A 14,572-nucleotide genomic window follows, 5' to 3' on the forward strand; every position below is an offset into this window, starting at 1 on the left:
TCGCGAATCCGTCTAGCTCTATTCTATCAGTCATCAGCCATATATAAAAACTCTAGTCTATTGCGAATTTTGCTTCTTGAGCTTCTCAGCACCCTCTAACCCACCGACATCCTTCTCGAAGTCGACTCTAGGAATCTCCATGACCTCTGTGGTCCTTCCATACGTGATACCGCCCAGACGGCTAATCGGCCTCAACACCTGGGGATCGACGAGGTTCTTCTCCTCGTTGATGGCATCCTCCCTAACCCAGAACCTCGTTCCTTCAAAGATGGCGATGGTACCAGACTTGTTGCCTGGACGAGCGCGGCTGTCGTACTCCTTGAGAGTGTCGAGCTTGGCCTCGATACTGACGACAGCCTCACCAACACGAGCGCATTTGACCGTCTCACAATCGTACACAGGAGTAAGGCCAGAAATATCCCACTCAGATACGCCATAGGGGGCGTTTGCGCTGGCCGAGTTGGCAGCCTCGACAAAGGGCTCTGAGATGATGTTGATGACACATTCTCCCGACTCAGACACATTGCGTAGCGTATCCTTGGCGTTTCCCAGGCCGGAAGCGATACCCACGACAAACAGCGGGGGATCGTGGTTGACCATGTTGAAGTAGCTAAAAGGCGCCAGGTTGGTCGAGGATCCGTCGGCAGAGCGCGTGCTCACAAACGCAATAGGTCGTGGAGTGATGGCAGAGATGAGAAACTTGTAGTTGAAGCCAGGGTTGCGACCCTCCTCATGGGGGTCTATCGCGACGTGCTTCTTCCCCGCGTCGCCCTCTTGAAGCTTGTTTGCGCCATCGCCAAACTTCCAATCTGGGTTGACAGTCTTTGTGTAACGAAACTTTGACTCGGTGTTCCACTCTGGACGAGAAGCCTCGACGCCCTTGAAATCCGGGTGAGGATTGCGCTTAACCTGGTCCGCCATTGTGAAAAGTGGTGATGTAGTGAAGGAGCGGATAATGAGGGGTATTGGCGGGGTGAGAGGTTTAAGGGTACGTCGACGAGCTACGGAGGAGAACATTGAAACGGGCGTTTAATCCTACCTAGCTAGGTACGGTATCAGGATTGGTTGTGGAGAAGAGAGGGTCGACGATTCGTGATTGATGGCGGCATCGATTCGTTGGTAATGCCTGATAAAGCAAGTCTCGGCAATTGGATATGGCTATTGATCGGACGGTTGTATCCGATGTCGCAGACGCTCATCATGAGTTAGTTCGATAGCAAGTAAGAATATTCATGGCCAGATATTAATCAATTCAGTGTGCTTCCATAATTCTACGCCATGTCATAGCAATATTACTACGTTGAAATCACTGCTAGTTTCCTCTTGTCGAGGCGCCGTTATCGTTGCGAATTGCACGGTAAAACGCCCGGCCTTCACTGCATTTTTAACCCGCGCTGAGCGTCGCTGTCCAAGGCTGACTCGTTCCCAGTCGCTCTTTAGGTATGATGGCGCCATAACAATGCCGATAAACTACCTACCCAATAAAAAATCGTCCTAGATCATCATAAAATAATCGAAATCGAGAACTTGTTGACCAGAAAGCAGAGATACACATTCGACAACTGAGTTTGTTCAGGGTAGGTAACTTAGAGGAAGATAATGATAGACCCCATCTCTTAGCCGCAGAGGCACGTGTCAGGGACCAGGGTTTAGCGCATGTGACGTCGCGAGGCGCTTGTTAGCGCAGACGCGGCAAAAGACTCATTCGGCCGCGTCCTCGCAAAAAAGTTGCCCGCCTGGAACTAGAGCTACTACCAAGACTTCACCGGCCATGTCAGAGCAATTGTGGCTTCGTCTTACGCCGCATTCCTAACTCTCCCCTCGCACTATTTCCATGCAAAGATGGGGTTCTCAGCGTCTTGGGTGTCAATTTCAAGGATCTATTAACCGTCGTCTATATCTTCTTCCCCCACCTTCATCCTCATTCTTTTACAGACAGAAATCGACAACACCGATTCCCAAAGTCAAGTCTCGAGCCTTTCGAAAACCGTGGTTGCCTGAAACCAGGCCCCTAGCGACCTCGACAAATCCTCCATCTCCAATTCCAAAAGTTGGGCTATACTCTGCCAATATTCCAATGGCGACTTCTATCGAGATCGCGGCCGTCCCCACCTTGGACACTCCCGGCACGTGCCTCTTCGTCCACAATGAGAGGCGCGCCTACGTCTTCGGCCGACCCTCTGAGGGCACCCAGCGCGCCTTCAACAGTCGGAGACTCGGCATGGGAAGCACAGAGCATGTCTTTCTCAGCGGCAGTGTGTCTTGGGACCAGGTCGGAGGTCTCTTTGGCTATATCCTCACCGTTGGCGGAACACTGGAGGCAAGCAGGGAACAGACGGCCATTCTAAACGAGGAGAGGCAGAAAAAGGGAAAGAAGACGGTCAAACCAGGAGTTTTCGAGGCCATTGGTATACACGGTGGTGAGAACTTGTGCCACAGCTTGGCCGCCTGCCGACCTGTGATTCTACGACAGCCCGTCTCTGTGGTTACATACGAGCACAGGACTGATCGTAGGGCCAAGACTATCGAGGATCTCGAACCCGACTGGCAGGACGACGCAATCCGTGTGTGGAACATTCCAGTTCAAAGAGAGCGCTCTAGTAGCCCGCAGAAACGACGTCGATCGAGTTCTATCGTTGGAGATCTGAGCCCCTCCTCAGCACAGTTTAAAGAATTGGCAAAGCTCTCCGACCCCGAATATGCTGCCACTCTTGTCGAGAAGACCATGTTCAATGGCCACCTCAAAGGCAATGGCGTCTTGGTCCCTGCGCAGTTGAGCCAAGTCAAACCCACAGATACGGTCTTTGTCCGCAAAGGGGGCGACGTGAGCTTATACAAGGGTCCAAGGCCAGGCGATGGCACAGAACTTGGCAACCCCGACGAGACTGTCTGGGTTTTCCCCGAGCACGAAGGCCTTATCGATCGCAAAGCGGACCTCATCAATGTCACACATCGACCGCTCCCGCCTACAATATACAGCCAAACGTCCATGTGCTATCTCGTCAAGTGTCACGACCGCCGTGGCAAGTTCAACCCAGCAAGAGCAAAGGAACTTGGTGTCGCTGTCTCCGACTTTAAGCATCTGACCCAGGGTCAGAGTGTCACTGGAAAAGATGGCATGACTGTGACCCCTGACATGGTCTTGGGCGAGATGCAACTCGGAAACGGCTTCATCGTTGCTGACATAGAATCCCGCGACTTTCTGGACTCCTTCTTTGAGCGACCAGAATGGTCCAACACTGAGCTGATGGCCAACGTCGTTACTCTCTACTGGATCTTGGGCCCTGGCTTGGCTAATGATGCCAGAATCCATCAGTTCATCCAAGAGCACCCCAATATGAAGCACGTCTTTTGTGCTCAGGATACATGCCCCAACATGATTGCCCTGGCTGGACCTAGCGAGCTCCAGACCAAGCTACGGCGGATCGACCCTGAGAGATTCAGTCTGCTCAAATACGACAACACGGTCAAGGGGGACATACCTCCTGGGCTGAAAGTCGAACATGGCCGCATTGGCAGCAAGATGTCGCTCATGCCTCGCCTTCGCTTCGATACTGGAACGGTTGCCCCTTTTCCCAACCTCGCCGAGGCAGCGCAGTCTGTCAGTGACGAGATTATGGATCTGGCACGCAAGGCGCAGGAAGAGACCTCTGATCCCGAGTTCCTACGACGAATCGAGGAAGAGGAGAAGGACATTCCCAACCGTGATGCCGAGATCATCCCTCTTGGCACTGGTTCTTCGATCCCTGGAAAGTACCGCAACGTCTCTGCAACCCTCATCCGCGTTCCTGGTATTGGAAACTACCTTCTCGACTGCGGTGAAGGCACCCTTGGTCAGATCCGCCGGTTGTTTGGAGACGAGGAGACTGGAAATATTCTGCGAGACATGAAGTGCATCGTTATCAGCCACCTCCACGCCGACCATCACCTTGGAGTCCCCAGTTTCATCAAGGCCTGGTATGAGCACACTTTGGAAGACAGCAACGCAAAGCTGGCCATCTCGTGTATATCAAGATATCGCGGCCTCCTCGAGGAAGTCTCCCAGGTCGAAGACATTGGCTTCCACCGCCTACACTTCCCTAGCTGTTCCCAGTCTGATAAGTTCAACACGGGACGCCGAGAAGTTAAGGACGATAGTTTTGGCCTTCGATCCATCACCCGTGTCGCCGTGCCTCACTGCTGGCTGTCATTTGCTACAGAGATTGAGCTCACATCTGGTCTTCGCATCGCCTACTCGGGCGACTGTCGTCCATCAGATGACTTTGCGCGGGAATGCGAAGGAGCTCACCTCCTCGTCCACGAGTGTACCTTTGACGACGACATGCTGTCCCACGCTAAGAAGAAGAAGCATTCGACTATGGGAGAGGCACTTAGTGTCGCGCACAAGATGAAGGCCCGGCGGACATTACTCACACATTTCTCGCAGCGTTACGTCAAGTCTGACTCTCTCAAGAGGGAAGACGCGGGCGAAGCTGGCGAGGTGCTCATGGCGTTTGATCACATGCGTGTGAGGTTGGGAGATTTCAAAAAGGCTGCGGCGTTTCAGCCGGCGATTGCTCAGATGCTGGCAGACGCTGGTGATAAATGAGTTACAAAAGAGGAATTGGGACTTGTACAATAGGGTGGGCGGATGGGTAGAGCATGGTAGCGGATAGATTACGAGTAACGTTCTTCTTACTTTGTTATGCCATGACTATGGAATGACTACTCTTGTCTTTGACTATCCTTTCTATTCGTGATATTGCCATTCTTAAGCGAGTCATCCCCTATCGAGATGCCTCAACCTCGTAGAAAGGGAAGCGGCTGTTCCGTTTCTGCCATCCAACTTACGATCGTATGTGGCATACCGCGGCTCTTGTTACGGAAAGGGGAACCAAAGAGCAAATAAAACACGCAATGAATTGGAGTTTGTCAGAATCATGGCCAACCAAATATCCCCCTAACCTGCACCACAAGACTTCTGACCTGAGGCTGGCCAATAGCCATATGAAGCTGCGGTCCCTAATAGATGATCCTGATATAAGAAAAAACGTAGGGGGGTTCATGTGTAGAGGGTATAGATAGAAGGGAGTTGGCCCCGAAAATGTGGTCGTATGGTGTAGGTGACTTTTCTTGCAATGGCTGTTAATCTCGGCTCACTCAACGGTGAGTCCTCCTCTAACCTGTCCGAAGCGTCAAACCTGCAAGGGTCTCCAGGGTGGTTGACTCAGATTGTTCTGTCAGTGAGTCAATCGCAGATAAGTGTCATGGAAGAACAGGGTAGCCAAGGGATGTAAATGATGATGCCTCAGACATCTGTGTCGAACTCTTCACTGAGGAAGGTGCGAAACAGTCACAAAGGGGGACGTCTCTCAGTGAACGGGGCTCCAAGTAAACCTGTCTTCTTCATCATCATCGTCAACATCGCGCAGAGTTGCTGCACGAGCAACTGACGTGTCACCAAGGACGTCCTGAGCTGCTGTTGGTTTACCCCTCCCCACCTTCATATGTCCCAGAAACGTCATTCCCACCATCAAACAGATCGGCCGCGTGGCCTAATGGCTAAGGCGCTAGATTTCGGCCCTCAGACACCGAATTCTCTAGAGATTCCAGGTTCGAATCCTGGCGTGGTCGAAAACGAGTCTGAATATACTTTTTGCCTTTCTCTAGCACTTTTGCTAATTTTTGAGAGGTTTGGCGATGTTGGTGGTGGTGTTGAGACGGTTTTGATATCAAACCCGTGCTCCTTCCTCATTTTTTGCCCAGCCCTACAGTCAACGGTCCGGGGTGCATGGGCCTAACCTCTTTTTGGCCAGAACCCTCTCGGGCTCCTTCCCTTGTAGACCAGATCGCGGTGAAGAATTCATCATAATGCAACGGTTCTCTCGACGACATGCGACGAGGCCGTGATGCTTTTGTCGGGAGAGCTCCCGACGCTGCGTTGAACCCCACGATCTTTGACCGGGCCGGCGCTGCACCCCGACACTAGTGAATCACCTGGCCCCGGCCAACTACACACAACTCCCGGCGCCGAAAGCGGGACGCGCTTATCGTCGCTATTTTTCCCAGTGTCCCACGGCCCGTGGTCATTCGGGCTTCTAGTCCTCCACCAACCCTTCGTGGACTCTTTGAAAAACCCCCTCTTTCCTGCGCCCTCTCGCTAATGTCTTTCCTTTGACCTCTCGACGCCCTCCCGCTCTGGTGACTTTACCCCGTTTCGAATCCGTCCCTGCGAACGTCGTCCCTTCACATCCAAGCTTGACAACAGCTTCCACACCAGATATCATGTCGGCCTCGCTACCTGGCACGCGGGAGCTCCCCGCCTCGCAGTATGACCTCGAGACGTATATGGGACGAGTGCGCCATGCAATTGGCATCACAGACCCCTCGTAAGTGCAACATTCGACTTCTTAGGCGCATTGGCGCTGGCTGACCGCGGCGGCGCATTACTAGGACATTGTTCGCAGGCACAACAGGTCTCGAGGCGGCCAAGAGGTTGGTGACCGAATACAAGACGGGCAAGCTTGAGCACATGTCGCCGGCACTCTGGCATGCAAAGAAGGTGGTGGATTCTACGCTGCATCCTGGTTTGTGGTTCCTATTCAAGACTCGAAGCAATGGATATATCTGACCCTTGAGCGTTGCAGATACCGGCGAACCTGTCCTGCTCCCCTTCCGAATGTCCTGCTATGTCTTGACCAACCTGGTCGTCACGGCGGGTATGCTCCAGCCCGGCTTGGGCACGATGGGCATCGTCGGGTGGCAGGTCTTCAACCAGTCCCTCAACGTCGCCTTCAACACGGCCAATGCCAACAAGTCGTCGCCCATGTCCACCGAGGTCATGGTCAAGTCCTACCTCTCGGCCGTCGGTGCCTCATGCTCCGTCGCCCTGGGCCTGAATGCTCTAGTCCCACGTCTCAACGTCTCCCCCTCGACTCGCAACATCCTCGGCCGCTTGATCCCATTTGCCGCTGTCGCTTCGGCCGCCGGCCTCAACACCTACCTCATGCGCCGCGATGAGATCGTCAAGGGTATCGACGTTCGACCTGTGCTCTCCGAGGAGGACAAGGCCAAGCTCAAGGCTGAGGGCAAGTCGGAGCGAGATGTCCCCTCGCTGGGCAAGTCCCATACCGCAGCCAAGATTGCCGTCTACGAGACTGCCGCCAGCCGAGTCTTCACTGGTAGCCCCATCATGGTCATTCCCCCTATGGTGCTCTACCACATTGAGAACAAGCAGGCTTGGTACAAGAACCTCATGGAGAAGGAGTGGGTTCGCGCTCGACCCCAGCTGGCCAAGGGCATTCCCCTCGGCCTTAACCTGGGTCTCATTGCCCTCACTTCGTTTGCCGTCCTGCCTTTTGCCCTTGCCGTCTTTCCTCAGCAACAGGAGATTAGCGCCGAGATGCTCGAGCCTGAGTTCCACGGCAAGGGAGGTCTGAATGGCAAGGTCATCTTTAACCGTGGTCTGTAAGAGTCTACATCGTATGCTTTTAGCATACTCCAGGCTCGATACATCATTGGATGAGCCTTGTCTCAGGACTACTTTGAAACAGAGGGAGTCCTAGATGGAGGAGATTGATTTGCCCATAGCTTTCGGGAGGGGTTTGGTTCAAGACTGGGCTTGAGAATACCCTAGACTTGAGCTCGAGGGAATAGGGGTAGATGCACTCCTTACCTGTCTCCGAGGATTGGAGAATAGGTTACACCCATACAGACGGCGTTTATGGAAAATGCGAGGGATCTTTATGGTTGTCGTTGTAGACCAGGGCTGAAAAGATATGCTGGACCGGAAGACAAAAAGACTACATAGAACTCCGAGTTGCCAAAATCAGTCAATAGAGCTAGAGTTGCTTGACACCTGCAAGCCATATGTTTGACTTTAATGAACTCGCCCTGCCCGCGGCGTGCTGTCTTGATAGTCAACCATCATGGCTACGGCAGTTTAGTTGTGTATGAGGATGAAACGAGACATGGACAAAGACAACAGCATCAACATGACTAAACAAACACCTCACCTCATCAAAGTTGGCATTGAGCGGGGTTGGCTGGACCTCAAGATCCATTGATTCAGCAGGGCGAGACATAATCCATTCTCTTTCCCTAAAATCCAGGAGGTCTTCCACAAGCCCAAGTTGGCCTAGGTTTGGTGGGCAAGCCATCGCCACCGAGATCGACACGGCTAACTCTGGCGGGATGGCAACCCGTCAAAGTCGCGATGGTGACGGCAGTGGAGACACTGGTTATCACGCCCAAGGGGAGAATATTGGTACTGTAAGACAGGCTAAACAGGTGACCCTGTGTCGCTGTCGAATGCCGAAATCCAAGCACGTCACTCGTCAGGCTGACAGACGAGACTTATCATGAAGGAGCGCGGGGTAGTCGAAAGATGCCGGGAAAAGGCGGTCTTGAGTTGTCGGCAGAAGGACGGCAAATAGAAACCGGCTGGTGTTTCCCGAATCCTCTTCTATCTTGCGGTGGAAGCGGGGGTTGTCGACGAAGCATCAACATATCGACCCGGCATGATCAGGGGACCATGAACTGAAGCGCCACAGAGAAACGCATCAGGGAGCGACAGAACGCGCAGCGCGTGGCAGTGGATCCAAAGCCGCCATGAAGTGGGAGGCTGACGACTGGCCAGTTAGAGGTAACGCGAAGCAACTCTGATGATATCGAAGGCTACGGGACGAGGACCGACTTGTCCACCGGTTTCCAGCCAGCCAGCCAGCGACTGCCAGCTGAGCCAACGGAGTCTTGTCCGTGGATGGATGACCCATCACCTGGCTAGCAGCGGGCAGGGCAGCGGGGTGTGGTGGGAATGTTCTGGAGACAGTGCCTACAAGTCCACACCATGACGATGTCATCTATCATGACAAGGGGTTTGTTGGTAGCACGAGAAAGGCGAACGGTTGACGGCATGAGGGCGCGAAATGAAGAAATAGAGCTCAAAGAGAGATGAGATGGACATCAACGGTCGAGGCTCATCGAGGTCCGTGAAGGACAACAGAAGCTGGGGTTAACCAAGTCCAGTCCAACAACAGGGGTTCTTGTCAACCTCCGCTTTGGCCGGGGCACAAGGTGGATGGATCCATCGCCGAGGCGTAGGCCGCGGGTGTGAGCGGGTGCATGCGTGTGCTTGCGCGTGGGGAGAAGCATCTGTATCAGTTGCGTTGGCGAACACTGAGAGCGTTTCAACGCTTCCGAGGCATTGGCAACAGAATCTCCCCATTGCGCGCTTTGCTGGCGTCGTCTACTCGGGTCTACTACTCGGGAGTAGCGGTGCTGCCACAGCACATTTGGATGGTCATGGCTGCGACGAATGATGTCGGAGGCCGTGAGCTGACAGAGCCTGTCATCAGCCCAAGACATTGGGGGCACAAGGGACGGACCAACGAGTAATGAGACGCCTGTGGTCCCTGTAATGTGGTGCAGAGGCTCTGGAACTGGAACGGCCGCGGGCCCGGAAGGATGCGAGACGGGGCTGGGCGGCATCACATCTTGGGGTCCCTGTTTCTCTGGGGTCTCGATTGCTAGGTTAACTTTGGGCTTGATAGTCGATGATACAAGCAATGAGAAGAGACTGAGCAGACGAGGGTAATTCAGGGCAACCAGTGGTGAGCACAATGCCTTTGTGAAGACGTCTGTTGCGTCTTTCTAGCCACGACGTGATCCAAGGCGAGAAAGCGAGGGGCACAGAACGAACTCGGCCTGAAGCACGGGGTTGAGCGAGGGTCTAGGGTTGGCTGCGGCCCACCCAGCCAGCAGCGTCACTCTGCGCGAACAGCGTGCCAGATTTGGCGCTGGCTGGCTAGACCCTTCCTGGCCATGAAGGTTGAAACTCTCTTTGGGCTGAGGAGAGCCAGCGCATCTTGAATTGCGTTCCTGGCAATAAGGGATAGCATCTCTTCGCTGCGAGAGAGGCGTTTCAAGGCGGCCAAGGAACGGGGTCGACGAGGTCGACGAGGCCGACGGAACCGCAATCGATCGCTCCACATTGGTGTCAATGTCGAGTGCTGATTTCGTGCACCTGCGAGGTCGTGACCTTGTTGCAACCCGGAAATCAATTGACGTTTTTGTCCGACATGTTTCGCGGTGACGCCCCTTCTGGCTTTTCCGCTCTTCACCCGGTGGTTCTGCGAACAGCAGAGAAATTTGTCTTAATCCCTTAATAGGGCCCACGGCAAGGCTCAGATTCAGTTGACGAGGAGATGAAGGAGGAGGGGAAAATTGCCCATCAAACAGCAAGAGTTAAGCGACGATGGAGACTTGGAGTGCGAAAGGCCCCAAGGTGGCCCGTCGTCTTTTTCGGGGCAGGCAGGGTGTCAGGCCGACGAGGGCGAAGTGTACCTGGACCATCAGAAACGACATGTACCTTTTGGGGCAGTGCGGAGCATTTTGGCGGGGAAAGATAAAAATATACTTGCAGACAGTAACTGACCTTGTAGACACGGCATTCACAGCGCCGATAGGCTTGCTCCTTCCAGGTTGGGCGGGCACTTTCATATGTTCTTTTGTCGTATGGCAAGAGCCCTCTTCATCAAGTGGTGCAAAAAACCAGAAGGAGAGATTTAAAAAACGCCTTGATGTGAATCAGAGATATTCCTAATTACAAACTTTTGCTCAACGATTCACGATGTCAAAGTCTTCAACAACCAACACGTCACACGCTGGTCTCCGTTCACTGCCCAGGCACCCTCCAAGGCACGGGCTGCTCCACAGGGACCACGCCGCTGCGACGGACTCTGGGCCAAGAAACCATCGGGACGCCTTTGCCTGGCTCGGCCACCTTCCCAAAGGCGCCCTCTCAGCAGGACCCAAGGATTGTTTCGATGGAGACAACGGGCTGCAAAGCCCTGCAAAACAAGCCCTGCTCGATGCCCTGCAGCGCCGACTCCAATGCCGGATCACAGCGCCACATCCAGGTACCTCTGTCTAGCTGGAATTCCGCCTCTCTCACCCTAAATCGTAACCTGAAGGAAAACCTAGCAAGGGACAAAGCACACCTCCCTAACCAATCCACTTCCCGATGGGCCTGTTGGAGATGACGCGAAAGGTACATGGAGCAATGTAAAGGCTGCCGCTCTTGAACAAGTACTAGAAATGGATCGCTATCAGCGTCACTCACGATGGGCCCGACCTGCACCCAGTAACTTTGACCAACGCTCCTCCTAGGGAGACGGTAGCGAAGCCCGTGACGCCCTCACCAGGCCGATGTGAAATCACTCCACATCGCTTTCTTTTTGGACTCAATCCAAGCCTCGCCTCCTCCCGAAAAAGGGAACATTAACATTTCCCGATTAGGTGATTTAATGGGTGCTGGGACAGTTGAGCTGCCCCGCCGTCTGAAATAGCCTGAACGGGCTCGCACAGTGGACGCCTTACAGCGCCCTTCCAGGCCACCCCCTCACTGGAACCCCCGAATGCCACCCGCTAAGCCCACTGTATCGCGTACCGCTAGGGCTGGAGCCAGGCCTCCATCCACTGCCCATTGTCGGGTGCTTCCCATCTTCCACTGACCTTTTGTGCACACCTCCACCATCACATCGTCCGGGCTCCCACTCCCGTCGAGAACACCCCAGGTCCCCCGTTCCATCTCGCCTCTCGCTCGTCGGCCTCTTCTCCTCCTCTTCTTCACCCACGATACAACGCAACGAAACGAGAGAGAGCCTGCGCATACGACTCGACTCGACTCGACCTGATCGGTCTTTCGTACCGTTCGATACGGCATCGTCCCTTCGGCCTTCCCTTTTGTTCTCCTAGTTCACTTCTGCATCTGGCCCTGGACGGCTCTGATCCAAGATGTCAACCCCGACAACAGCGACGGCGACACTGGCACAATTCCACCATCCTCATTATCCTGCCTCCTACACCCATTCACACACGCACCACCAAGGATACCAGGCAAACCCCAGCGCCAGCTATCGTTCTGTTGCTACGAGCCAGACTATTCTCCCTCCTCCGGTTTCGTCGGTCGCCTCGCCCTCTCATAACACTGCGGCCATACTCCCGCCACCCTATCAGCACTCACCTCTCGCGTACTCGTCATCCGGATCGAATACTCTGAGCCTCGCTCACTCCTCGGTTTCTCGTGCTGTTCCCGCGGCCCACGAGCCTTCTCCTCGTCACGACGCGAACTATTCTACCGCAACCATGCCTGAGGCCGCTCCTGCCGCTCGCGCGGAGCAGCCCTCCAGGAAGCGTCGTCGCTCTCGTGAGCCCGATTGGAACAACTTTTACAAAAATGGCCTCCCCAAGGAGATCATTGTAATTGACGACACTCCCGAACCCGAGGCCAATACGGGTCGAAAAATCACGAATGGCACTGCCACTGGCCCTACCGACAGCACTTCGGGCCGTCAGGTGGCCAAGAAGAGGAGACGTGACGATGAGCCTGGCACCATCCAGGGCGCGGGTTACCACATTAAGTATCTGGGATCACAAAACAACACTCCGCTGCAGACATCAACGCCCACTGGCTCGTCCATCTCCAGCAGTGACCGCACCAATTCTGCTCTCAACACTGCACCTACTTCGCTTTCCTCCAACGGCCAGTACGACGATGTCCAGGTTCCACTCAAGCGGAAGCGGACCCGACAGCAGGTAGCCAACGAGGCCAAGCGTCGCGATATCGACGGCCTGGGTGATCCCTTTTTCACCTACAAGCCTCCTCCCTACCCACCTAAGAAGGCTGGCGAGGTCAACGTTCAGGTTATCCATGACGTGAGTTGATTCTCCACATCGCTCTCTGCAGACCGAGTCCACTGACAAATCCTCTCAGCGACAATACAACAAGAACGTCAAGGTCGACGATGACGATGGCCACTACATTGTTGTGCCGGATGCTGAACTGACAGACAAGTGTAAGTTGCCCGTTGCTCCGAGTTCATCTCCAAGCTGACCCCATTAGACAAAATCGTCCGCCTCCTGGGCCAAGGCACTTTTGGCAAGGTTGTCGAGGCTCGCGACCGAAGACGCAACAAGGCTGTTGCCGTCAAGATTATCCGATCAGTTCAGAAGTACCGGGATGCATCCAGGATTGAACTTCGTGTCCTGGCCACCCTCAAGGCCAACGATGAGGAGAACCGGAATCGATGCATCCATCTCCGGGATTGCTTTGACTACCGCGGCCACATCTGCATCGTCATGGACTTGCTCGATCAGAGCGTGTTTGATTTCCTCAAGGGCAACGCTTTCGTTCCTTTCCCTAACAGCCAAATTCAGAGCTTTGCCCGGCAACTCTTTACGAGTGTTGCTTGTGAGTAGAACGAATCTCGCCGCTCAACTGCCGCTGACCATTTCTAGTCCTACACGACCTCAACCTGATTCACACCGATCTCAAGCCCGAGAACATCTTGCTCTGCAACCATTCATACCAGACCTTCACCTACAACCGCAAGATCCCTTCGTCTTCTACGACTATCAACAGACAGGCTACTCAACGCCGTGTTCTGCTGGACACTGAGATTCGTTTGATCGACTTTGGCTCCGCGACCTTCCAGGATGAATATCATTCGTCAGTTGTCTCGACTCGCCACTACAGAGCCCCAGAGATCATTCTGGGTCTCGGATGGTCATATCCCTGTGACATTTGGAGTATCGGATGCATCCTCGTCGAGTTCTTCACTGGCGATGCTCTGTTCCAAACCCACGACAATCTCGAGCACCTGGCCATGATGGAGGCAGTGGTGGGACACCGCATCGACAGCCACCTGGTCCAGGCCGTCAACAAGATGTCCACACGGAGTGGAGGAAATGCCGCTTCCAAGTAGGTCTCTCAACATCAGTCCACTCATCCACCTACTTACACTCTATAGGTACTTCAAGCGGCTTAAGCTTGATTACCCCACCCCTGACACGACCCGCGGCTCCCGACGCTTCGTCAAGGCCATGAAGCACCTCACGGTAGGTCAAGATCAGTTGCCGGTCTGTTTATCATTGCTGACAAAGAACAGGACATCATCCCTAGCAACAACGCATTCCTCAAGAACTTCGTCGATCTACTCAAGAAGATATTCGTCTACGACCCTGCCCAACGTATCACTGCCAAGCAGGCCCTGAACCACCCCTGGCTCAAGGAGATGGCTCAGCCTGACGACGGCACCGAGGCGGCTAAGATCCGCCTGGAGCGGATACGAATGGAGCAGCAGGGTGCAAGACATCAATATGTCTGAAGCTGGCATCGCAAGCCTGATATTCTTTCTAACGACATACGAGCATGATCACGGAGTTCTGGGTTTCCCGAGGCGAGTTTGAAGGGAGGGACCTCTTGATATGGAAGAGGCTCGTTTGATGCTCATTCGACCTACCATTGTATTCTAGTGCCACCGTCGAATTTTCTCGCTGCCATTTTCACTTATTCTGGGATTTCTCTATGGCAGCTGGCTCCTATAACGCAACGCTACGACGGGAAGGAAAGGTGCACTTTGTTGGATGGCGGCGTCGAGGTGCTTGTTTCGGCTCTGACAGCATATGGACAACACTTGTCCACTTCTTTTTCCCTTTGTCAGGTCTAATAAAATCGGACAAATACTCATCGAGAATTGCCTTGACGCAACTGGCGACTAACGGAAAGGGACACTCGATACTCATGTATACG

The 14,572-nt window shown here is 54.0% G+C and overlaps 4 protein-coding genes and 1 non-coding gene across 5 annotated transcripts; 4 read left to right on the forward strand and 1 right to left on the reverse strand.

The window, feature by feature from the left end:
- Positions 1-57: 57 nt before the first annotated feature.
- On the reverse strand, positions 58-921 carry LRP88_09624 (flavin reductase family protein; the record flags this gene model as incomplete). Its single annotated transcript, XM_083246107.1, has 1 exon — positions 58-921. One exon carries the CDS (start codon positions 919-921, stop codon positions 58-60), a length of 864 nt encoding a protein of 287 aa, XP_083097220.1.
- Positions 922-2,077: 1,156 nt separating this feature from the next.
- On the forward strand, positions 2,078-4,588 carry LRP88_09625 (tRNase Z; the record flags this gene model as incomplete). The annotated part of the gene is made up of 1 exon (XM_083246108.1): positions 2,078-4,588. One exon carries the CDS (start codon positions 2,078-2,080, stop codon positions 4,586-4,588), a length of 2,511 nt encoding a protein of 836 aa, XP_083097221.1.
- Positions 4,589-5,523: 935 nt separating this feature from the next.
- Positions 5,524-5,613, forward strand: LRP88_09626. Its single transcript has one exon. It is a non-coding gene; the product is annotated as a tRNA-Arg (tRNA).
- A 651-nt stretch (positions 5,614-6,264) lies between these two features.
- Positions 6,265-7,450, forward strand: LRP88_09627 (Tricarboxylate/iron carrier; the record flags this gene model as incomplete). The annotated part of the gene is made up of 3 exons (XM_083246109.1): positions 6,265-6,368; positions 6,433-6,566; positions 6,627-7,450. The coding sequence occupies 3 exons, from the start codon at positions 6,265-6,267 to the stop codon at positions 7,448-7,450; spliced, it is 1,062 nt and encodes a 353-aa protein (XP_083097222.1).
- Positions 7,451-12,126: 4,676 nt separating this feature from the next.
- Positions 12,127-14,147, forward strand: LRP88_09628 (kinase-like domain-containing protein; the record flags this gene model as incomplete). Its single annotated transcript, XM_083246110.1, has 6 exons — positions 12,127-12,696; positions 12,755-12,836; positions 12,884-13,231; positions 13,279-13,741; positions 13,791-13,878; positions 13,929-14,147. The coding sequence occupies 6 exons, from the start codon at positions 12,127-12,129 to the stop codon at positions 14,145-14,147; spliced, it is 1,770 nt and encodes a 589-aa protein (XP_083097223.1).
- Between the last annotated feature and the right edge of the window lie 425 nt (positions 14,148-14,572).

The sequence above is a fragment of the Fusarium phalaenopsidis genome, assembly GCF_050370095.1.
Source record: "Fusarium phalaenopsidis strain FUZ10S chromosome Unknown contig_32304, whole genome shotgun sequence".
In the NCBI taxonomy this organism is placed as follows: domain Eukaryota; kingdom Fungi; phylum Ascomycota; class Sordariomycetes; order Hypocreales; family Nectriaceae; genus Fusarium; species Fusarium phalaenopsidis.